This window comes from Citrus clementina, unplaced genomic scaffold (assembly GCF_000493195.1).
Source record: "Citrus clementina cultivar Clemenules unplaced genomic scaffold, Citrus_clementina_v1.0 scaffold_6, whole genome shotgun sequence".
Classification (NCBI taxonomy): Eukaryota; Viridiplantae; Streptophyta; class Magnoliopsida; order Sapindales; family Rutaceae; genus Citrus; species Citrus x clementina.
Genome location: NW_006262139.1, coordinates 6,010,161 through 6,036,926, shown reverse-complemented (window position 1 = coordinate 6,036,926; position 26,766 = coordinate 6,010,161). Strand labels below are relative to the sequence as shown.

The 26,766-nt window shown below is 31.8% G+C and overlaps 1 protein-coding gene across 1 annotated transcript; it reads left to right on the top strand.

Moving 5' to 3' along the window:
* The first annotated feature begins 12,346 nt into the window (after positions 1 to 12,346).
* LOC112097309 lies at positions 12,347 to 14,248 on the top strand. The gene is made up of 3 exons (XM_024182492.1): positions 12,347 to 12,707; positions 13,086 to 13,367; positions 13,824 to 14,248. Exons 1-3 carry the CDS (start codon positions 12,347 to 12,349, stop codon positions 14,246 to 14,248), a joined length of 1,068 nt encoding a protein of 355 aa, XP_024038260.1.
* Positions 14,249 to 26,766: the final 12,518 nt, after the last annotated feature.

Genomic DNA, 26,766 nt, shown 5'->3' with positions numbered 1-26,766 from the left:
AGCATAAGAGATAGGGTCATATCTCTAGACAAAACATAGAAAGATTTGTGCCTGACGAAATTTTCAACCCTTTAGATTTTACAAATTTTGATATTTGTGTTAACTATATCAAAGGAAAACAAACCAATGAACGCATATTTGAGGCCAACAGAACTTTGGACGTCTTTGAACTTATACATATAGATATTTTCTGTCTATTTCCTATGGTTGCTTGAAATGAGTGATAATATTTTATAACGTTTATATACATATCATTTATCTTCTCTGTGAAAAGTTACAGTCCTTGGATATATTCAAAAGTTTTAAGACTAAAGTTGAAAGCTTACTCGGCAAAGGAATCAAAAGCGTCATATTTGACTGTGGTGGCAAATATAATGGTTCAGGTGAACAACGTCCAAGATTGTTTACTAAGTTCCTAGAGGAATATAGCATCCCTCCGCAGTATACTATGTAGGGTTTGCTCGCTATGAATGGTATTGCTGAAAGACGAAACATGACATTTAATGAGATAGTGAAGAGTATGATTTGTCATTTTACCTTATCAGAATCACTCTAGAGAGAAGATTTTAAGATTGTAGTGTATATTCTTAACCGGGCTCCTAATAAAGCAATTACGAAAACCCCTTACTAGCTTTAGATGGGCAAAAAGCCTAATCTAAAGCACTTGCATGGTTGGGGATGTCCAGCCTAGGAAAGGTCTTGTAGGCCTAATGAGATGAAACTAGACTTAAGGACAATTAGTTGTTATTTTATTGAATACTCTAAAAGATCCAAGGGATACAAGTTTTATGATCTCATAACTAAGTCGATTTTTGAGTTGGGAAATGCTCTAGTCTTTGAGGACGTCGAGTTTACCAGAAGAGATACAGTTAGGGACTTTGTCTTTGAAGAAGAATATGCTTTGATATTCCCATAGGTGTTATTAGCATTGATTAAGGTCTCATTCCCTATTCTGTTCAAGAATTGTCTGTTGTTGCTCATCACCTCCACCTGGATGTCTTCATTCCACAGTAGCCAGATGCCTCTCGTAAAACCAACCGCTTTGACTCTGTGGGATCTTGTAAAACAACATTTTTGTATAAAGTTGTAAGCCCTTGCACCACATATTTAATATTTTTCTTTTAGTGTTTTCTATCCTGGTGATATATTGATAGTGTTTAAATATCAGTACTGTATTAGTAATAATTGAAACTAAACTGAACCCTAATAATAAATAATAAAGCTGATGACTAATTTCAAACAACTACTAACCAATAAAAAAGTCAAGAAGAAGAGATTTAAAAGGCATGTAGTAGAAATAGTCAAGAAATAGACTTTTTACCAAGAATTTAACTTAAAAAGAGTTTTAAAAGACATGTTTAAGAATTTTTCAAGAAGCATGCATTTTACCAAGAATTTCACAAGGATTAGATTATGGCAACAGAAGTTGCAATTAGCGATTGATTTTTTAACTAGATGTACAAATTCGCCGTATACATTGACCTTGTAATTAATGATGGGTTAATAAAAAGTGTGCTAATTTTCCTTCACAATTTGGTGTCATGTGACTGTTCTATTTTTGTTCTTTATTCTTTTTAGATTATTTTTTTTTTTTGGCATTTGATTCTTGATCTTCTATCAAGATTTGTATTTCTTTGTCCATTGAGCTCTTAAATCACAACAAATAAACCATGTTAAACAAAAACGAATGAAGGAAATGTTTCTTCTTATTTAAACATTTTCTTCCACTTAATTCATACTTTGATCAGCAGATGTTCACACTTGAAAATATAGTTATATAAAAAGCCCAGACAAAATAAAAAACAAAGTTCCACAACCAAAGCAAAAGTCTTTTAATTTACTTTTTTTTTTTAACTCCAATAAGCAAAACAATCATACTTTTTACTTTCCTTCAGGCTTCGGTTTGTCATGATCATCTGTCGCATCACCCCTTTGGCTTGTTGATTGCCCTGATTCAAAGAAATTGATGCTCACTCGATGAGGTTCTATGGCAGTTAGCTGCTTTAGGTGTCTGATTTCCTCTTGAAGTGATAAATTCAAAGCTGCATTCATTATTGGAAAAGTTTATGCCATAATGTAATGGTAAAAACATCTATGTGATTGCTCAATTAAAAGGAGATATTTTTGTCATAATCGATTCATGTTATTTGCCACAATTGTTATTGAACTTACTATAGCTAAACTTTAGCAGTTAAAGCCTAAACACTATTTACAAATAGAAGTTTTAACAATCTCTAGCTCCCCGCAGCTCAGTTGGCCAGTTTGGTATTCAAATAATAGGATGGATTAGTGCTTAGTGGATGATGTTTTTCATCTAGACCCAAATCTTTAAAAAGTCTTTTAACAATCTATCTGCATAGAAGTTCATGGGTTTAACTCATACTCAAAGGCTAACCCATAATTTGAGAGTTGTGTCAACCTTATATACTTAACCTAAGATCAATTCTTGATTGATGTGGGATCCCTAAAATCCTTTATCACATATAACCTAGTTCTATTTGCCCCTTAAACCATCAGTCACTTGCAAGTCAATCCCTTTCCATGGTCCTTATTAGGTGATAAAATATTGTGGGCCTTCTCATGCATGAGTCCGACTCTAATATCATTTAGAAGCTCATATGTTACCTCATATTCAAAAGCTAACTCAAAAGTTGAGGCTGTCCAAGACTAATACACTTAACCTAACATTCAAGCTTAAACAATGTGAGATGTGGTCCTTAACACCCTCAAGTGCAACATAGGTCATCAGATTCTAAGAGACCAAGAATCCAAGGAATTCAATTGTAAACAAAAGCTAAATGAGAAAGAGTAAGAAAACTAGAATACAAATAGAAATCTGATTCAAAGAGACCGAGTAAGAGTCTAGTAAGTTAAATTGTAAATAAAAATAATGAAAGCTAAATGAGACAAGAATAAGGAAACACGGGTTCAAATTTAAAACCTTATTCTAATACCATGTCAGAGAAATCATTTAAACTAAAAACTTAAGTTATTTGACGATTAACAGCGCTGGTATTATTTTATTCAATGGTGTTACATACACCAAAACTTATCCTAAGAGATTCATCTTGCCTATAATTTCATGAAAATTGATCAAAGATTATAAAATTCTAACCATATTGAAGCTGCAAATGGTGCTCCGCTGCTTGCACAAAAAGCCTAAGATAATTGTTTTGAGCTCTAGTCACATCCTGGTCAACCTAACCATATAAATGTAACAAAAGTTTAATTGTGATTATCACCTTAATTGTAATTTTAAACGCTTGTAAATTGAGGCATATTAAAAACATAAATCATATGTAAAACATAATTATGAAATTACCAAAAGCATGTTTAATCTTTGAGAGAGCTCAGCTGCTTCTATTTCTAGGTTTCTAATCTTTCTTCTCAGATCACGTATGTAACGCATATTCCACTGGATGGATCCAGAAAGTGAAATAGTTGAAGTTCCCCTGTAAAGTGAATTGATAAGATAATAATTTTCTCACGTATGTAAAGATTTAATTAAATTTATGTTTTTTAAACTAATTTATACAAAATTGTTTGTATATAGACATTGGCAGGACCAAGATTTTGGTATAAGAAGACCACAATAAAAAAATATAAACTAAAATACATTGTAACATTATATCAGCTAAGTTAATGATGCCAAAAGTTGGAGGCATGATGGAGAATGTATAAAATATAGTAGGCTGTAATTGATTTATATAAATTAAAATGATAATGTATCACTTCAATTCAATTTTTTTATTTTTCTTAATTTTTTTTAGCCTGGTGGTGGCAATGGCTATATACTAGCGTTGTACCTATGTCCACCTTTGTGGTTCCAAGCATCGCTCCTATTTCACAGACATGAGCCAGTTTAAAGAAAATACTCCTAAAAAAAGTTTTTTTTTTCAAATAAATTTCATGAATTTGATGTATAATTAATTATTAATGAGCAAGGGCAAATATTTACTTATTCTAAGATTAAATGTAAAATATCTCCTTCCCATAATTAATTAATGAATCCATTAATTAAAGGCGTAAGCTTATTTAATATTTTAGTCCTTAATTATCTTTAGAAAATATTAATAATTCATCGTTTATGAGAAATTGTAGAACATATTAGAGGTAATACAACTAATTAATAACATTTGACATAAAATCATTTACTTGTTGTACGATAAACATGGCATATTTGATGTATTCTAGAATTTCTAGTACTATAGATGCCAAAAAATTCTTCAACAAATAAATCAAAATATACAAAAAAAATAAAACAAGTGCAATTAAACTTTACTGTTACATTTTGGACCTAAAAGGAAAACATTTTTTTTGTTTTGATTTACTTATATATTCTCATTGGTATATATGATAAATAATAGATCCTTCTAAAAAAGTTTGAAAATATAAATCTTAAATATGTTTAATTTTTTACTAATAAGATGGCCAATATATTAATAAAAATCGTATCAAAATTGAACATGCGGTAGCAAAGTCTAAAATTTTAAAAATTGTTATTAATCAGTAATGAACAGAGTTGAAATAAGAGATAAGGAACTAACCTTCTTCTATGCATTGTAATCGATGATGTTAGAGATCCAAAACCTCAACAAGAGGTCGAATGGTCAAGTCTGCTCTTGTGATTTCCGAACTTAAGTAAGTACTATTTTTATATTGTATCTAAAGAGCTAGTGAGAGTTTTCTATATGGACCTCCAAGATAAGATTTATATGACAGACGTGGTTTATAGTGACAAATGGCACGCAATTAGGGAGAATATACTATAAATGGAAGATATGCATAAATTATTGTTATACTTTATTTTAAAGAACTTACAAGACACTCAAATGGCCTAACCTTTATATATGTATATATCTAATAAGTTTTGGTATGTGTGATTTTTATACTTTTAAGTGAGTAATAATTCACTTTATGATCCTTCAAAATAAGAATTTTTTTTTTTCAAAAGTCATTTCAGATAACAAATGTATAATTAAAAGAATTTGCAACAAAAAATAATATAAGAAGCACATTGAAAGAATTAGATCCAATTTAGTTGAAATAGTCGGACCTTCTTATAAGCTTTATCAATTTTTTTTCTTTACCTATTGTTTTAAAAGTATGAGAAATTTTAAGGGGAAATTTACAAATCTAGATATATGTAAGGATTTTATACTTAATGCAAACGATAATTCATATTGTGAGCCATCAAATGAGACTAGATGACATATACATAAATACAAAAGAAGTTATGTCCAATGACAAAATTATCAATTATATTATGTGAAATTATGAGAGATTAAAAGACATCCTAGATGTTAATAATAATTGAAATAAATTAAAGGTAAATTATCCACCGACCACCTGTTTTTTCACCGTTTTTTAAAAATACACAAATCTTTTTTTTTTCCAACGCTCCATCATAAGTTAACATTTTTTTCATTAGTCTACTTTCGTTATAACACCGTTAGAACTTTGCTAACATCATAAAGCTAAAATTATAATTTCACAACGACATGGTGGTGGACAGGTGCAAAACAATATAACTTCAAATGGAGTTCAGTAAAAAAAAATTAAGAATTGTGTATTTTTAAAAAAATACGAAAAAAAACAGGTGGTTGGTGGATAATTTATCTTTTACATTTGAGGGTAAAAAAGTTATTTAAACAATATTCCATTAGTTCTCTTAACAGTTTGAAGACGGAAGTGGATAGGTGCAAAATAATGTAACTTCAGGTGGAATTCAGCCAAAAAAAAAAGGAATTGTGTATTTTTGAAAAAGCCCGATAAATAGGTAGTCAGTAGATAATTTTCCTAAATTAAACCAGTAATGATTATTAAAGCTGATGATGTAATTCAAATAAATGCTAAATGAAAAAGGCAAGAATATGAGTTTAAAAGGCATGTAAAGAAATAGTAAAAAAGAAGACTTTTTAGCAAGAATTTCACTAGGATCAATTAGTGCTCTCAATAAAGAAAACAAATTAAAAATCTAACCTCATTTGGTGCCAGCAAAACTTGTCAAGTTGAGAGGGAAATAATGCTTATCCATATATAGACTATAACATAAAAGAATTACTTATAACAAGTTTAACCTCATATTTAGTTGTATCTTTAATGATTCGAACAAATCTTTCAAAAAAGTGCTTTAAACATGTAAATATTTTGAATGCTTTTATTTTTCTTAAGTTCGACCTCTAAGATTTTATTTTATTAAAGGATATAAAGAGTTTTTTTAGTTTTTATAGGAGAGAGATAAAACAGGGTAAAAAAAGGTTAGATCCCTACCTGTAATATAAATCAATTAGAAAGGAAAAAAAACATAAGGACGAGAATATAAACCAAAATCTCCCAAGATAAGCCAGAAAAACAAATAATATACAAAAAGTCCAAGTTCATAAGGTAAAGTTAACATCAAACATGTGGGATCTCGAAAGCATCCAAATGAAAAATGCCAGATAAACCAGTTGGAAGGTCTTTATGACTGAAAAATTTGACGAGTCTGATGAGTATAAGCCTAGTTGACCATGAGGTCAACAGCGAATGTAGCCTTCCAAAAGACATGTTTGAAAACAATAGAAGGGCTAGAAGACAATGGCTAGACTTGGCCAAGGAGATAAGTAAAACATGTTGCACAGAGTCATAAGAAATAGCCTACAAAACTATAGTGGCCGAATCAAACTCCACGACAAGAATAGAAAAACCAAGCTCAACAGCAAGATCCAAACCCTCTAAAATAGGCATCAGCCCAATAAAAGAAATAGGTTGGTGTGCTAAAAAGGAATGAAAGCAACTAACATGCTTCCTCAATGAATAGGTAAAACACGACCAATAGTAGACATACCAGGACTGCCCTCAGAACAACCATCTCTACTCAACTTCACTACCCCAAGTAGCGATCTTAACCAGGAAACCAATCGAACTGGCCTACGAGGAGACAGAATAATTCACAAACCCACCCAGTCTAAGTATCCAAAACACCTCTTAACTGAGTTGGCTTAAAACTAAAAGCAAACCTAGTGAGTCTAAGGTCAGAAACCACTTGAAAAAATAACAGTGTCCACATTAAAGACTACATAATCGAATCTAAAGGCATTTCAAGCCTTTCAAACATGATAGAGGATGCAGCAAGAACAGTTGCAATGCTGCCAGTGAACAAGCAAAGCACGGGGAGAAAAATGAAGGTATGGAAGACCAAGCACCGAATAAAACTACTACCAACCTACCGAACCATCAGGCAATCCAAAAATAAGTATCTAAAAATCTCAATAGCCCGACATAATGCCACCGAGAAATTATGTAAAAACTTCCTCTGAAATTCTAGCTATGCAACCCTAGCAGGGGGTGAATTAGGTTTTTAAAAAAATTAAGTAATTAAAATCACACAACAAAACAAACTAATGTCTTAATATAATCAAGAACAATAAATTTAACAATGCACAATAATAAAAAAGTAAGAGAAGTGAGAGCAAACATGAAAACTTTTACATGGTTCGGCAATCGTCGCCTACATTCATGCCTCCAAGCAAACCAAGCTTGAAAATTTCACTATCCAAGCCTCCTAAAGCTTTAAGTTTTTATAATTGCCTTTCAAGGTGTCAATAAACCTTTACAAGTGATATTTCACTCACACACACCTTTCCCCAAGTGTTTCTCACACTTAAACTCCCACAAATTTGATAATGTATTGGAAGATTACAACTAAAACTCTCTTTTAGAGTGGATGTACAAATGATAGCTCAATGATAACTCAATGTACAAAGATTTGCAAAATGGAAGTTCAAAAGATGTTGTATGAACTGATTTCAACTTGAAAAACTTGTTAAATTTGATTTGGATTTGAGTTCATATACTTTAGAAAAGTAAACTAGCTATTATTGACCTTTAAAATATAGTTGGATCGTTGCTTGAATCAGACGGTTAGCCGCTAAGCTTATGTGGCAAGTTACTGTTGTAGTTTTGAATTTGAAAATTAGCCCAAGCGATTAGTCGCTACCCTTATGTGGCTTGTCACTATCTTTCTGTCTTCCCAAGTGGTTAGCCGCCACATTTTGACTGGGTAGCTGCTATAGTTTTATATTTATATTTTGGCCCCAAAATTTTAAAAAATTATATTATAGCAGAAAATGTTTTAATTTCTGCAAACAAGTCCAAATTTGGAGTTTAAAACAATACTTATTGAAATCAAAGATTGCAAAACCTTTTCATTTTAGTTCATATCTTGGAAAATAACCAATTTCATAAAATACTTCGCTTATAATTATAAAACCTTTGATTTATGAAAAAATAACGATTTATTAAATAAACTCTTAAGCTATTCCAAATGCTAAATCATGCATACATTAAATCATACAGGCTTTACAAGATTTATAGCAATAAAGTGCACTTTGAACTAATACTTGTTCTTGGTTGAGTTATTGTCCGTTGAGTGTCTTGAACTCGATTCACTTAATTCACTTGAATAAATTTTGCCCTTCAAAACTAATGAAATTGTGAAGTATAATAACACATGTAGCCCTTTAGGCTAACATCCTTGAGCACAAGGCATCATTAATGGCTAGAAAACCATGCAACATATGCCATAAAAGAGAGAGAGAGAGAGAGAGAGAGAAAGACCCGCTAAGGAATATGATGTTGTTAAATAAAAGAAAAAAGCATCATTTCAGATCGAGACCTGCATACAAAACACCAAGCACTCCTCAAAGAAAAATCTTCATCCCTAGATAGATCCCAACGAAGCATATTTGGCCCAACACTAGAAATAAGAATCAACAAAATCTGCTCAACAACTGAAGAGAGCAGTACTACCAAAAGCTTCCCCTTATCCCAAACCACACTGCACTAGAAGAAGGACATAGGGACCATAGAAGCTATAGTAGGATTAAAAAAGAAAAGAGGCATAAAGCCAGACCAAGTATCATACCAGAAACTGTTATCATCAGACCTAACCAGCCAATGGAAATAAGGCTCAGCAACACAACAAATAAAGCATAATCATCTCCAAAAGGAAGAAGCAGAATAGCAAAACTGAACCATACTTGGGTGCTTGGCTCTACAAAATTAGGATTTTATAAAAGAATCCCAAAGAGAGTGCTAGTTTCAAAACTAACACCATAACTTCAACTCAAAAGCATCAGCCAGATCAAAAAAAAAAACCACATACCATCCTCTACCACTAGGACACAAATAGATAGCTATTTGCACCAATGAATGCATTACCGAGAATCTGTATCACACAATAAAGATCTAGAAAATAACCACTCAAAATGCTAAATGATCGCAGCAAGCAAACGATGGACATAAAAGAGATAAAGAAGCATAGATGAAAGCATATTTTGAATGAGAACAAGCTTACCCCCACTTGAAAGCGCCCGACTAGCCCATCCAAAAATCATGCTCCTCACCTTACGAATCATGCCATCAAAATGCTGGATCCGCAAACAACCCAAAACTTCGTATTAACTATACCATTTATTAACTTTAACATTAGAAATGTCATGTTAACTTTAACCTTAACCTTTGATTAACTTTAATCTAATGGTCAAAATATTATGTCTAAAGTTGTGTTTAATTTAATATCCTTTTATGACACGATCCACCCCGACCTATATATATATATCTGAGGTGAATTATGCGGACTATTAACTAAAACTCATTGCACAATTAATTCATGAAAATATGCATATATAAAAATGGTCTCTAATACGAACACATAACAACCTCTGTGTCTTGTCCGAAAATATACATTCAAAGCGTACACAGTTCATGTCTCACTATACATACTCACACTAAAATTATATCCATATATATAAACATAAGCAACATAAACTTGCTCAAAATGCAAGTTATTCAGCAATGCGTCTCATGGCCCAACCTCATCTGATTAGAAATTAGTTTGCACGAAATCCTACGGAAACCTAGGAGAAATGGGGTAAATAGGAAAATAGTGAGCTTGCGGCTCAATGAGTGGGTGTAATTATATATTAATAATAATAATAATAATAAAGTATGTGTGCTAGTGCTTATACATAATCATGTAACATAATTCCACACTGAATATCATGCATCAGCAGACATGGAATTCATACATACATGCATCACAAACTGCACCAAATAATACCTAGGGGAAATAACTCTCAATACTCATCGGGAACATCGTCACACGAGTAGAGCGGGGCGGAAACCTCTCAATACCCAGTGTAATTAAACTATCTCACATGGATAGAGTAACCTAACTCTCAATACGCATGCATAGAGTCTACAGGGAAGGGTACATATATGGTGACTAGCAATCATATCACATGACACAATCAAACATATAATATGCATACATATAATCATATTATAATATTAAATTATACTATCAAACATAAATGTTTCACGGAATATATAATAGTAATAATTGTATCCACTCACAAATCTTATTTCAATTCGGGGTTTGTTAGGGCTCTTGTGGGTTTCTGAATTCTCGAATTTCTCTTAAAATACAAGATTAAAAAATTAATCGTTAGAATTGATAAAAAAAATTGATATGTATCATGAAAATTATAACATAATTGTTCAAACTTCATGAATCCATTACCCATTAATTTACTCAATATTAATCTAACTATCCGATTCTATTTTCTGTAACTTTTCCTTTCAATTTCTCTTTTTCCCACCTTCGGTTTCTTCCTTTCTTTCTCTTTTCTCTCGGCTTTTCTTCTTTTCTTCTCTTTGTTTTGCTCTCGGTTCTCCAATTTGGTAAATGAAGCAATTATCAAAATGTTGCATTATATATATCCATCGAATGAAAGCAAGCAGCTAGCTGTTGCTTTTGTAATCAGCCATGTTTTGGCTTTTTTTTTTCTCCAACCGGTGCATGAAACTTTATTATTTACTGTTAGGTTTTATTTATTTTCAATTATTACTAATATCTAAAATATTTTGACAATCACTTGTAATTTCACATAATTTAATTGTTAATTTTTTCCTTGGACATAACTTATTTTTATATTAATGTATATGTCATATAAAGACAAGGATAGCTTCTCATTTGAGGACTCACAATGTAAATTCTCATAAATGCCAGTCAGAGGCGAAGCTCAGGGAAGGCTAACCCGGGCTGCAGCCCGGGTAAGCTTTTTGAAAAAAAAAATTATAATTTATAAATTTATATTTATTAATATTTATAAAAAAAACAAACCTAATAATTATAGGAATCCTTATTTTCCTCAAATCACAATTCATAAAACTCACTAGTATCTAACCAAATACGAATTTGAAATTCACCAAAATTCAATTGCTCAAGTCTCTTACTGCTGCTGAATACCCAGTCTCCTGCGCTCGAATTGACGCCCAGCCACTGCCTCATGAGTGACGCCGAGCCATTGTCGCAAGACTCACACCCGTAGGCTGAATCTCTCACCGCCGAGCCAACGCCGAATGCCCAGTCTCTTGATGCAGCCGCTGGTACAAAGCACTTTGCCTTTTAAACTTTAGTTTACATAATAGAATATGATTTTATGATAATGATGGTTGGCACACAAAGTGGAATTTTGGAAGAGAAGTTGTCGATTTTGTGAACTGAGAACTGTGATTCATCTTTCTAAAATTATAAAATAATAGAATATGACAAATAATGATGATAGCATATAAAGTGGAACTTGTAAAAGGTGCTGATTCATCTTCTTGGGATTATAAAGTAATGATGGCATGAAAGAATGAGTGATCAAAATAGTAAAATAATTAATTTGAATGCTGACTTTTTTTAATTAGCTTTTAACTTACGGTTTTGTCAATTTTTTATAAAATAAATACTAAATTTTTAATGTATTTTATTACAGATTCAATGATAAATAAACCAAGAAAAACTCTACTTTCTTTTTTTTAAGAGAATAGGTGAAAATCAATCATCCACCAAGTTTTTATCTCCATGTCAAGTTAATGCTCAAGATTCCAGTGAGCAACATGCTTCCAAGTTTCAAAGGGTTGAAGTTGAAGAAACTAGAAATACTTATCTGGAGCGTGATCCTAGATTACGTCATCAAATAGGGACATATTCAGTAAATCAACGTGATATATTCGAAGGGAGTACATTAAAATGGAACCTTATCAGCCTAAACTACGAGACTATCCACTAACTAATGATGGCATGCAAGAACGTAGGTTTTAGTATCACTGGTTTAAAAAATTTCCATGGCTTGAGTACTCTGAGGTAAAAGATAGCACATTTTGTTTTCCATGCTTTCTTTTTGATGAAATTCCATCAAACCCAAAATTTGTTATTGAAGGGTTTTCTAGTTGGAAGAGAGTCAACAATGGAAAAAAATGTTCTTTTTTACAGCATGAAGGGGGTCCATCTTCTCATCATAATAAGAATATGCAGAGTTGGGGTTGTTTGAGGAATCCAATTCAACACATTGATAGATTAATTAATGCCCAAACTTCACAACAACTTTTGGAGAATAGGTTACGATTGAAGACTTCAATTATTGCTGTTAAATGGTTAGCAAAGCAAGCATGTGCTTTTAGAGGTCATGATGAATCAGTTAATTCAAGAAATCGGGGAAATTTCATAGAGTTGATAAAGCATTCAGCGGAGTGTAGTAAAGAAATTGCTCAAGTTGTCTTGGAAAATGCTCCATCATATGCTAAGTATACATCGTCTGACATTCAAAAAGAGCTTTTAAATATTCTTGCAAACAAAGTACGAAACAAGATACGCAGGGAACTTGGAGATGGTAAGTTTTGTATTTTAGTAGACGAAGCACTTGATGAATCTAATAAAGAGCAAATGGCTATTATTTTAAGGTATGTTGATTGTGATGGGTATATTCGAGAACGTTTTTTAGAAGTTGTCAATGTCATGGAAACTACAGCAGTAACATTGAAAAAAGAAATATGTAATGTTCTTGCACGATATGATCTTTTAGTTGAAAATATCTGAGGGCAAGGGTATGATGGTGCTAGTAACATGCGAGGTGCATGAAATGGATTGCAAGCATTGTTTTTGAAAGATTGCCCATATGCATATTATATACACTGTTTTGCACATCAACTACAACTTGCTTTAGTTGCAGCATTTAATGATGTGCCAGATGTATGGCTTTTCTTTTCAGCATTGGGTTCAATTGTAAATGTTCTGACTTCATCTGCTAAACGGCTTTCTGAGTTAAAATCTGTTTGGGAAGCAGAAATAATAGATTTGATAGCTTCAGGAGAAGTTCAAACTGGTACAGGGGCCAATCAAATTCATACTTTGCAATGGCCTGGAGCCACTCGGTGGAGCTCTCATTTCCGTTCTGTCAGTAGGTTGCTTGATTTGTTTAGTGTTGTTCATAAAGTTCTTGGGAAGTTGGTAGAGTGTGGGCCTAACAATAACATACGTGGAGAGGCTAAAGGTGCGTGTGAATCAATGATATCTTTTAAATTTGTGTTCATTTTGCATTTATTAAATAAAGTTTTGGGGATGAGTGATTTACTTTGTCAAGCATTACAAGTTAAATCTCAAGATATTCTAAATGTTGTGCACTTAGTCTCAACTACGAAAAAACTTCTTCAAAGGCTGCAAGACAATGGTTGGGAAACTTTTATTGAGAATGTAGTTCTATTTTGTGAAAAGAATGAGATAGATATGCCTGATATGAAAGCTCGCCATATGAAAGGGAGAGGACGTTCTTGTCAGCAGAATGATTATATTACAATGGAGCATTATTATCATTATGATATATTTAATACTGTAATAGATTTTCAATTGATGGAGTTGAATAATAGATTCACTTAACAGACTTTGGAACTCCTCACTCTTAGTTCAGCTTTAAATCCTATTGATGCATTTAAATTATTTAAAATTGAAGATATTTGCAGCCTTGCTGAAAGATTTTATCCTGAAGATTTCACTAAGATTGAGTTACAGGCTTTGAGAAGACAATTAGAGTGCTTTGAGATAGATATACGCTCTCTTCAAGAGTTTCAGAATATTACTTCCCTTTCTGAATTGTGTCGAAGATTGGTTGAGACTAGAAATTCACAGATTTATTTCTTGTTGGATAGATTAATTCGTTTAGTGTTAACCCTTCCTGTTTCAACAGCAACAACAGAGAGAGCATTTTCTGCCATGAAACTAATTAAGACAACACATCGAAACAAGATGGAGAATGAGTTTCTTTCAGATTGTATGGTTATTTACATTGAAAGAGAAATTGCGGACAATATTGACTCAGATGCGATAATAGATGAATTTTCTTTTTTGAAGAACCGCAGGACACAACTTCGTCAATAGTGTTTTTCTTATTTACATTGTATTTTTATAGTTTTATGGTTAAATTTTTATTTATGTAGTGTGCTTAATTTCATTTATATAAAACAAATTTTTTGAGAAGTAAATTTCATTTTTTTGTTTAAATCTAGCCCACCCAAACAAATGATGCTAGCTTCGCCACTGATGCCAGTTATTAAATCCTACATATATCATATTGGTAAAACTTTCCCTATCTTTAAAAAAAATATAAGTAAAGAAAAAAATTGGTAAATCTTATAAGAAGGTCCGACTATTTCAACTTAATCGGATCTAATATTTTTTTATTGCAAATTCTTTCAATTATACAACTGTCATCTGAATGAATTTTGAAAAAAAAAATCTTATTTGAAGGATCATAAAGTGAATTACTATTCACATAAAATTCATACATGCCAAAACTGATTAATCATGTATATATATAAAGGCCATTTTTCCATTTTGTAAAGTAAAGATTCTTTCTAACTGCATACCTTTTATTACTATAAGCTATGTCAATCACTAAGAAATTTTATCTCGAAAGCCTGCAGAAGACACTCTCACTGGCTAGTACATATTTAAGTTTGGAAAACACTAAAACAGACTTGACCATTTACACCTCTTGGTCAAGTTTTGGGTCTTTAACATAATCGAAACAGAACCGAAATGCAAGAAGTGTATTAATATTTTTAGTCTGACTTTATCATATTTTATTTTTATTTATTCTTCATCTATTTTTATACTAGATAAAAGTGTAGTATAGCCTTGGCCACCGCGAGTTTAATAAAAAATTAAGATAAATAAAAAGCTTGAATTGAAAGTAGACATTGTCTAGCTAATTTTTAGTTTAGCCCCTCAGTTTTATAAAATTCTATTATACCCTACTATATTTTATTCACTCACCATTAAGCCGCCATCTTTTGGTTTGAAGTAATGTTACGATCTATTTTAGTTTATATTTTCTTTATTACAGTCCCTGTTGAACCAAAATCTTGGTTCCACCACGTTCTATATACAAATTATTTTCTACATGCTAATATAACTAAATACGAATTTTATTAGATCTTTATATACATGAGAAAATTATCATTTCATTATCAATTCATTTGATAGGAGAACTTCTACTACTTCACTTTTTGGATCCATTAGAAAGATTAAAAATTTAAACGAAAAAGCAGCTGATGTCTCTCAAAGATTAAACATACTTTTGGTAATTTCATACTTTTGTTTTACTAATAACTAGTTCTCTAATATATACGCTTCAATTTACAAGTGTTTGAAATTATAAGGTTTTAGTTATAATTAAAAGTAATTTTGTTGCATTTATATAACAAGCTGACGTGGATATGAACAGAACTGAAACCAATGATCTAAGGTTCTTTGAGCAAGAAGTGGAGCAGCAAGTTTAGCTTCAAGATGGTTAGAATTATATGATCACCACCTAGTTAACTGTCAATTTTATTTTGTTTAATTTGCATAAAACATTTATTGGATGAATCTTTTAGAATAAGTTTTGGTTAATTGAATAATAATGCGTGGCCATTTATTATCTAATAATTTAAGTTTTTTAGTTAAATGATTTCACTAACGTCATATTAAACAAAGGCCTCACATCTGAACCCTGGTACTCTTATTCTTATCTCATTTAGCTTCTTATTTTTATTTACAGTTCAACACCCTGGACCGTCATTCAGTTCCTTTCAATCAAATTTCTATTTGGACCACTGTGTTCTTACTCTTTCTCATTTAGTTTTAATTAAGCAGCTAACCGGCGTAGAACCTTAATGAGTGAGCTTCGAAGTGTTTGAATCCGAGCCATCAACAAGCCATAGTGGCCATGGTACAGATAATGACAAACCAGAGGCTGAGGAGCCTGAAGGGAAGTGAAAAGTATGATTGATTTGGTAATGGAGCTCAAAAACAAAAAGCCAGAAGTACTTTCGCTTTGGTTTTGGAACTTTGTTTTTCATTTTGTTTGGGCTTTTTCTGCAAGCGGATTTTCAAGTGTGAAAATTTACTGATCAAAGTATGAATTAAGTAAAGAAAATGTTTAAATAAGAAGAAACTTTTCATTAATTATGTTTTACATGGTTTATTAGTTGTGATTTCAGAGCCGAATGAACAAAGAAATCCAAATGTTGGTCGAAGATCGAGAATCAAATGCAAAAACAGTAGCCCAAGAGAATGAAGAATAGAAACAGAAAAGTCACAAAGCCACAAAATCGTAAAAGGAAAATTAACACATTTCTTATAAATCAATCCCTAAGTACAAGATCAATGTATACAGATAATTTATTAAATCTAATAAAAAAATTAAGGAACAAGAAAAATCACAAAAAAAATGAGAGAGAACGATGATGATGAAGTGAGCCAAAAGACTCAAAACAGAAGTATGTTAAAAAGAAAATAATATTTTTATTTATTCTTCATGTAGAAGGAGATATTTTTTGTTGAAATTTTGGGTTCTCAATCTCAATAGTAGTCAATGCTTTATTTATTTATTTATATATTCTCGCTAGTATATATGATATATAGCAGACCTTTTAATATATATGTGTGTGTGTTCCAATTTTAATTGACAAGACGGGAAATATATTAATAAAATCCTTATCAAAATTTGACAAGTGGTAGCAAAGTATGACATACATATTGCAAAAATCATTTTAAAAAAAAAAGCAAATTTTTAGTTGAAATATCTAAAAATTAGAAAATTGTTATTAATGAGTATTGAACGAATTTGAAATAAGAGATAAAGAGCTAACCTTCTTCTACGCATCATGATCAATTATGTCAAAGATTAAAACCCTAAACAAGTGCTCGCACTAGTTTTTCGAAATTAGATATGTACTAGTTTTATATTGTATCTTAAGAACTGGTTGTAGTGTTCCATGTAGACCTTCAAGGTAAAAACTTTTGTAACAAATATGATGCATAGTGACCGATGGCACGCAATTAGCAAGAATATTTAATAAATGGAAGACATGCATAAATTATTGTTATAATTTTTACTTTAAGAAAACTTACAAGACGCTCAAATAGCCTAATATATATATATAAAGGTGTTATCAGTTTTGTTATACATGATTTCTATTCTTTTATTTAAATAATAATACACTTTGTGATCTAGAATTTTTCTGAAAAGTCATTACGGATGAGAAAATGACATATAATTGAAAGAATTTTTAATAAAAAAATAATATAATAAGTAAATTGAAAGAATTAGACCCAATTAATATTTCCATATATTTTTTTAAAGGTATGGGAAGTCCTATCAGTGTTGAAACATAACTAAGAATTTTATACTTAATGTAAATGATAACTTACAATGTAAGGCTTCAAATGAGATGCTATTCTAGATGACATATACATTAACATAAAAGAAATATGTCCAAGGACAATTTTCTTTGTGATCCTCCAAAATAACAAATTTTTTTCAGAAGTCTTTTTAGATGAAAGATGACATATAAGTGAAAGGATTTGTAGTTGATGTCATTCACAAAATTTTAATAAGCATATTCAAAGAATTTAGATAAAGTTGAAATAGCGGGACCCCTTATAAAATTTACCAATTTTTTTATTTAGTTATATATGTGTTAAAGCTAGGGGAAGTTTTACCAACTTGATATACGTAGGAATTTTATACTTTCTATAAATGAGAAGTTACACTATGAACCCTCAAATGAGAAGCTATGATGTATGTACACATTAAAGAATTATGTTAAATCATATTATGGGAAAGTTATAAGAGATTGACTAGAATATAATATAGTCATAATTCAAAAAAAAAATAAACATAATTAATAATGACTAATAAAGGTGGTAAGGTAATTCAAATAAATGCTAACCAAAAAAGGCAAAAATAAGAGTTTAAAAGGCATGTATGGAAATAAATAGTAAAAAAGAACAGACTTTTTACCAAAAATTTCACTAGGATTAATTATTGCTCTAAATACAGAAAACAAACTAAATACCTAACATCATTTAGTGACAACAAGATTAACTGTCAAGTTGAGAGGAAAATAATGCTTATTCCATATATAGAATAATAGAAAAGAATTAATTATGAGAAGCTTTAACTTATTTAGCTATATCTTTTAAATACTCAAACAAATCTTCAAAAACTGATTTTCAACATATGAATGAAACCAAAAGTTTTAATTATTTATTTTTTGGGTAGTACCTATTTTTCACTACTTCATATTTGAAGGATACATTGAATTTAAATTTCAAACTTGGAGATGCTAAAAAAAAAAAGAGAAGAGAAGAAAAGAAAACTCTTCTTGATATAATATTCAAACAATTTTTAATTACACATGTTTGGGAGATTTTAGCAAAGTTACTGAATTTGGGTAGTGTGTAATTTAAATTTAATTAGATATTAATTTTTATCTAATAACTATAAATCACAATACTTTAAGAATATAACTTAACACTGAATCCAAATTTAAGTCGCTATCTTTGTTTGGGAACTACAACGTAACTCTTTTACTTCATTTGTAAAATACAACCTAAAACTTCAGACAACTTCGGCATCAGGCACCACTCCCAGTTGATCACCAAATTTGGTGTTGTCTTTGAATTGCAAAGTCAGCGATGTCTATCTATCGGCATCTTATTATAGACAAAATTAATAACAAGTATATATACTACTGGCATTGGGTAAGGTTTTGCTACAATAGTGGTTCGTTACCAAGTGTTTAATTGTAAAAATTAAGTGTTTGCAAAGAAGACGTGTTGCCTTAAGGGTTTTATAAGTTACTGTTTAAGATCTAAAAGCAAGGTTTTTTTTTTTTTTTTGAAACCCAAACCGATCTAAAAGCAAGGTTCAAATAGCTAAGATTGGTCTTTATGATGTGTGAATTAGGTTCACCAACCCAATGTAATAATTAGGTCTTCCGCAATCTATCGCTTGTAGTCTAATTCTAGTTGAAATAAGAGATAATGAACTGGCTTCCTTCTTGGGGTGGACAATTGGTTGGATTGAGGCGAACAGAACCCAATTAAATTAAATTTATATTTGGTTCAATATTTTTCAAATCAATCGGTTTAGTATTCAGTTTGGTTCCTGAAACAAAACCAAATTAGTGAAAAATACAAAAGAAAACTAAGTAAACTCAACCGAAATAATCCAATCGAACCAAATTGACCAAAAAAAAAAAAAAAACCAAACCGAACTCAATTATATAAAGCTTGAGTTCTTATTCATTTCGTATTTTCCCAAATTAGATTTTGCTCGCTCTTTTACGCATCGTGATCAATTATGTCATAAACCAAAATTCTAAATAAGAGATCAAAATGATCGTGCATACTCACATGTTTTACATATTTAGGTATGTACTATTTTTAGACAATATTTAATGAGACTGTAAGATTATACTTTGTAGACCTTTGAGGTAAAAAAAAAAATTTCTAATGACAAATATAGTTTATAATGTCAAAAGACGGTCATTTATAAATTATTTTTATGAACTTTATTTTAAAGAACCTACAAGCAAGGTGCCAAATGGTCTAACTTATTCACATTTCTAATCAATTTTGTTGGGTATAATATTTTTATACTTGGTAAGGAATAATTAACTTTTTTATCATAATATAAAAAAAATTATTTATCATTTTTTATGGAAAATTTTTGGATTATCAAAGACGTATAAATGAAAGAATTTGTAATTGATGTCATTTACAAGAAATTCAATCATCTCAAATGCATGAACATTCCTCTAAGTTTTGTCAATTTTGATATGTATGAATTTTTGTACTTTATGTAAATGAAAATTTACTCTAATTAATGGAAGGCATTCTAGATGACATAGATTCATATAAAAAGGTTGTGTGAACTTATAAGAGGTTGACAAAATATTGTATGTTTTAGTAAGAAAAATGATATTTGGCTACCGACAAAACATTACAATTAATGACAAAAACAACTGCACCATAGTATAAACAATACTATCATTTTGTGCATTACAATGGCACTGTAGCATGAGCAGTATCCTATTTTCTGTCTTGGCGGGATCTTACTATTATTTAAACATTAGATTAATAATTGAAACTAAATTATACCCTAATATAAATAATAAGGTGGTGACTTATTTTAAACAAATACTAACCATAAAAAAAAAGTCAAGAAGAAGAGTTTTAAAAGGCATGCAATAGAAATAATCAAGAAATAGACTCTTCACCAAGAATTTAACTTAAGAAGATTTTAAAAGACATATATAAGTAGTCAAGAAATAGACTTTTTACCAAGAATATCACTAGGATGAGCTGTTGCTTCAGATAAAGAAAAAAAAATTAGGATACCTAATCTTATAAATTAGTGGCAACAAGAATTGTAATTAGTAAATGATTTTTTATTAAATCTACAAATTCTCCGTATACATTGATCTTGTAATTAGTGATTGATGAATAAAAAAATGTGCTAATTTTATTGGGGTAAGAAAACCCTTGGTGAAAACCATTACCTATAACTCAAGAACGTTCATATTGTATCACCAAGAATCAATAACTAAATTATGCAGAAACGTACCTGAATCCATAACGTTTAATTCCTCTCTAGAATAGTCTGGTTGGCCTTCTAGATCTACACATTCTCTTAGAGAGTCTTTAGTTCTCTCTGCGCTCTCTCACTGATGATGGGATATCAGAAAGAATGGAAAGATTATGTGTGACCTAGGGACCATAACCACTTATATAGACAACTTTTTTCATGTTGTCACTAGATATTTCTAATTCTGCCCATCATAGAATTAGAATATTATTGGGTCTGTACAGATTAAAGACACACACCCTTTTAGATACATTAAAACTCATAATATCGAAACTCTAAATAGATCACTTTTAATTGGGCTTAACACTATATGATAGTCTGCAACACATAATTATTCAAATATAAGCCCAACGTTGGATTAACGATCTAACAATATTAGATTAAAAAATCCAACAATCTCCTACTTGGGATATATGTATAACTTTATAATTATGTTTTGCAAAAATAATCGTATGAGCTCAACTTTACTATCATTACCGAAATGTATCTATAACTAACTCGGTCCATCAATCATACTAAGATAGGATCAAAGAGGCTTTCGTTACAATTATCGTAACTCGACCCATTAATGGTCACTACGCCAATACAATTGAATGACATGGATAATGATGTGGATGTATAGCATGGAAATTTCATGCAATGTGATCTTAATATGCCTATTTCTAATTGGTCCACCTAAAACCTTAGTGAGATCAAAACATACTAAAAGACCAGAGTGTGAATAAACCAAAACTTTATTTCTACAAAAAATAACCTCAAATATCCATAAACCGAAATAACTGAAAATGTTTATATTATAAAAGCGTCTAAAATCACAAACTCTCACTAAAATTGAATCTCCTTTAATGACATGACACCCATACGAGCAGCGTGCTCATGAAATGTCTTGGGTGGCAATCCCTTAGTAAACGGATCCACAATCATGGATTTTGTGTCGATGTGCTCTATAGACAATTGTCCACTCTGAACTCTTTCTTTCATAACTAGGAACTTGATGTCTATATACTTTGCCTTTGTCGAGCTCTTGTTGTTATTGGAATACAGCAATGCTGACCTATTGTCACAAAATAATTTGAGTGGCCTATCAACACCATCTACTATACACAGCCCCATGACAAAATTTTGTAGCCATATTCCGTGATTGGATGCCTCATAACATGCTATGAACTCTGCTGCTATCGTAGAAGAGGCTGTAAAAGACTGTTTAGCACTCTTCCAAGAGATAGCACCCCTAGCTAGTAGATAGATGTAACCCAAAGTGGATTTCATACTATCTAAACATTCAACAAAATTAAAGTCAGTATACCCACCAATCTCAAGCTTATCTGACCTCCGATATGTGAGCATGTAGTCTTTTGTTCTCTGTAAGTATCGCAAAATCCGTTTGGCTACTTTCCAATGATCTACTCCTTGATTACTTAAATATCTACCCAAAATCACAGTAACGTACGCAATATCTAGTCACGTACAAACCTGAGCATACATCAGACTTCCTACTGCTAACGCATAAGGTATCTTCTGCATTTTTTTTCCTTAAAATCATTTTTAGGGCACTGATTGAGACTAAACTTGTCTCTCTTAGCTATAGAGGTATCACCTTGTTTTTAATCTTTCATGTCATATTTCTTGAGAACCATTTCGATATAGTTCTTTTGTGATAATCCAAGAATACCCTGGGAGCGATCCCGGTGTATCTGTATGCCTAATACAAAAGAGGCGTCACCAAGATCTTTCATCTCAAAATTCTTAGATAGAAATCTCTTGGTGTCATACAATAAGGTTATATTGTTGTTGGCAAGCAAAATGTCATTGACATATAAAACCAAAAATATATATTTGCTCCCACAGAATTTATAGTATATGCAATTATTGACTAAATTCATCTTAAAACCGAATGAGATAATCACTTGATGAAACTTGAAATATCATTGTCGAGGTGTCTGTTTGAGCCCATGGATGGATTTCTTAAGTTTGCAAACCATAGTATTTGGGTCCCCAGACACAAAGTTTTCTAGTTGCATCATATAGATTGTCTCATCAATGTCACCATTGTGAAACGTCGTCTTTACATCTATCTAATGCAACTGAAGATCGAAATGTGCCATCAATACCATTATAATCCGGAAAGAGTCTTTCGAAGAGAAACCGGAGAGAAAGTCTTTTTATAGTCGATGCCTTCTTTCCGTGTAAAGCTTTTTGCGAAAGACGTGCCTTGTGCCTCTCCACATTACCTTTCGAATCCTTTTTAGTTTCAAATATCCATTTGCAACTAATAGGTTTCGCACTTTCTGGCAATAAGACAAGATCTCATACGTCATTGTCCTTCATGGACTTCATCTCCTCATTCATAGAATCAATCCACTTCTGAGAGTTATAACTTTCCATGGCTTGACGGAAAGTGATTGGATCATCTTCCATCATTCCAATGTCTACCTCATGTTCTTGGAGAAATACAATGTAGTCATCTGGCAATGCACTTCTCCTTTCTCTAGTGGATCTCTTTAATGGTATAGGTTCTTGAGGTGGTAGAGTTTGTTCTTCTGGAACAACTTCTTGTGTGGGGGGTTCTCCAACATTGTCTTGATCTGTTGTGTCTTGAACAAAGTCAGGAATGAGAACCTAATCAATGTCAATAATAGCTATGGGAATATCAACATATTCATCTTCAAAGACAAAGTCTCTAACCATATCTCCCCTTGCAAACTCGACATCCTCAAAGAACCGAGCATTTTCCGACTTGAAAATCGACTTAGTTATGGAATCATAAAACTTGTACCCCCTGGATCGTTCTGAGTATCCAATAAAATAGCAATTTACTGTCCTTGAGTCCAGCTTCTTCTCATTAGGCCTATAAGGCCCTGCCTCAGTTGAACATCCCTAAACATACAAGTGCTTTAGACTAGGCTTCTTGCCTCTCCAAAGCTAGTAAGGGGTTTGGCAGTTGCTTTAATTGGAACTCTATTGAGGATATATGTTGCATTCTTAAGTGCTTCTCCTCAGAGTGATTTTGTTAAGGTAGAATGAAAAATTATACTTCACACCATGTCCTTAAGCGTTATGTTTCGTTTTTCAGCAATACCACTCATAGTGGGTGAACTTAACATAGTGTATTGTGGAACGATACTGCATTCCTCTAGAAATTTAGCAAATGGTCTTGGACGTTGTTCACCTAAACCATCATATCCGCCATAGTATTCGCCACCACAGTCAGATCTAACACTTTTGATTCTTTTGCCGAGTTGGTTCTCAACTTCAACTTTATAAATTTTGATCATATCCAAGGACTGTGACTTTTCATGGAGGAGATAGATGTAGCCACATCTAGAAAAATCGTCTATGAACGTCATAAAATATTGTTGACCATTCTAAGTAGCAGTAGGAAATGGCCCACAAATGTCTATATATATGAGTTCTAAGACATTTGAAGTCTTGTTGGCTTAAAATCTCCTTTTATTGGTTTGTTTTCCCTTGATACAATTCACACATATGTCAAAATCTGTAAAATCTAAGGGGTCGAGAGTTTCGTCTGACACAAGTCTATCTATTCTCCATCTGGAGATATGACCCAATCTCTTGTGCCATAACGCAACTGAATTCTCATTGATAAATTTTCTCTTTACATCTCATGTACTTAATTATAAGGATTCATTAAATGAATCAATTGTATCAAGTAGATAAGGATTATCATCGCCCGACAAATAACTGGAACCAACCAGTTTTGAATCATGAAATAAACTGAATTTTTCGTTTCCAAATAAATAAGAATAACTATATTTGTCCAAAGCGGAAACGGAAATCAAATTCCTACTAAAAGACGAAACACCAAATGTTTCATCAAGATCCAAATAAAATCCGGTCTTTGATAATAATCTAAAATTTTCAATTGCTTCCACTTTAACCTTCTTACCATCACCCACATAGATGTAGCTTTCAACATCATTGGGTTTTTGGCAATTCAAGCAACCTTGCATAGACACACTTATGTGAGCGATTGCACCAGAATCTATCCACCACGCGTGTCTAGGTACCGAAGTTAAATTAATCTTAGAACAAACCAAACCATGTCTTTTAACACGGTAAAAGAAATAATTAGTGGCTACTCGATCATCCGATTTCTTTTGTTGATTTTTTTTAGGTGTTGTATCTGAAGTGTCCTCATCCTTCTTTATTTTCTTACCCTTAGGAGTAAAGACTAGGTGAACACTTTCTCCCTTATCTTTCTTTAGCCTATCCTTTTCCTAAACACAGTATGATATGAGCTCATTCAGAGACCAAATCTCTTTCTGACAATTTTAACTCACCTTAAAATGTTTAAACTATGTTGGTAAGGACATTAAAACCAAACACACTAGCAAGTCCTCAGAAAGTTCAAGCTTAAGTGCTCTTAACTTAGAAGCAAGATGAGACATCTCCATAATATACTCCCTGATATTGACTTTACCCGTATACCTTATTGAAATTAGGCTTTGTCAAGAGCATACCAATTTCAGCCTTTTCGTCCTTAACAAACATTTGTTCAATCTATGCAAGAAATTCCTTAGTCGTAGTTGCTTTTTCAGTCATTGAGCCCATGAATGCTTCTGGAATGGTCTTTTTCATGATCATGATACACATACGATTTGATCTCTCCCACCTTTTCATTTCCCTTTTGTCATTAGGGGTACTCTCATCTATAAGAGGTGGGAGAGAATCAACCCTTAACACAAGATTAAAATCCATGACTGCAAGAACTATTAAGAGGTTCTCGTGCCATGATTTAAAGTTAGAGCTATTTAGCATAGGAATATAATTGATGTTGGTAGTAATATTAGCAGTAGATATAACTGAACGAAGAACGACAAACAAACAAAACAAGCTCATATTAGTCTTAAAATAAAAATAAATTCAAATAAAGGTAAACCTCATCTCAAGATACCAGACACTCCATTAATACTCTATCTTTGGACAAAATATTAACTTGTAAGTGATATCTTAGTATAGTAATCAAACACTGATAATAAGCACATATCAAACAATGAATCTTCATTTGGGCTGATTTATTACTCACATGTAAAACTGAATAATCATCACGTGTTTATTACCACAGGTGCACATGTAATTATATTAAATATGGACCTTCCTTTGAGCCGATCGATATTTACAGAAATTATATATACAAAACCGTTTATATTCTAAAATAAATTAATTTCCACAATAGAGGTCACTTTGGTGACATATTGATTCAATTAATTTATCTCAAAATACATATAAGCATACTAATATTTGAATTTAAAATTACACAAAAATTACCCAAAAACATTCAGGTCAAAGTGTGGTCAACAGTCAATGTTGACCATTGACCAGTCAACTATTTGATCGGCTCAGGGCTGGACCGATTTAAATTGAACCGAATTGGATCCTGAACTAGCCCATATATCAAACCAACCTTTTTTTTTAATATGCTAAATTTAACTTTAATTTTAATGAACTACTATAAATTAATAATCCTTTTAATCCATCAAGCACAAAATATTGAGCCAAAACTTAACTTCATTAAGCCCAACTAGATTTTGGATTTAAAAGCAATAGGGTTTATTATTCTGCGGAAAATAAATTTTATAATGCCTTAGGAACCTTAAGATATTAACCATAAAAACCTAACTCTTTTTTATTTCTTTTTTCCTTCTTTCTCGGGGCAGCCATGCCGCTACTTCTATTTTCTCATGCAGTGGCCATGGCTGCTGTTGTTAACTGTGCGCAGGCCATGGTTTGGCTGCCGGCATGGCCAAATGGTCGCGCCTGAGCCATCTCCTTTTTTTAATTATTCTTTCCTTATTCCTTTTTGTTTGGTTCCATGGTTGCCGCTTCAACTTGATTAACCGCGGCCTGGTGGTTGCGGCTTGCTTTTCTAAACTCCAGTGGTGGCTTTTGCTACTGCCGGTTTTCATTCCTTAATAAACCAAAACTATGAAGCTAAATTTGGAATTTTTTTAAATTC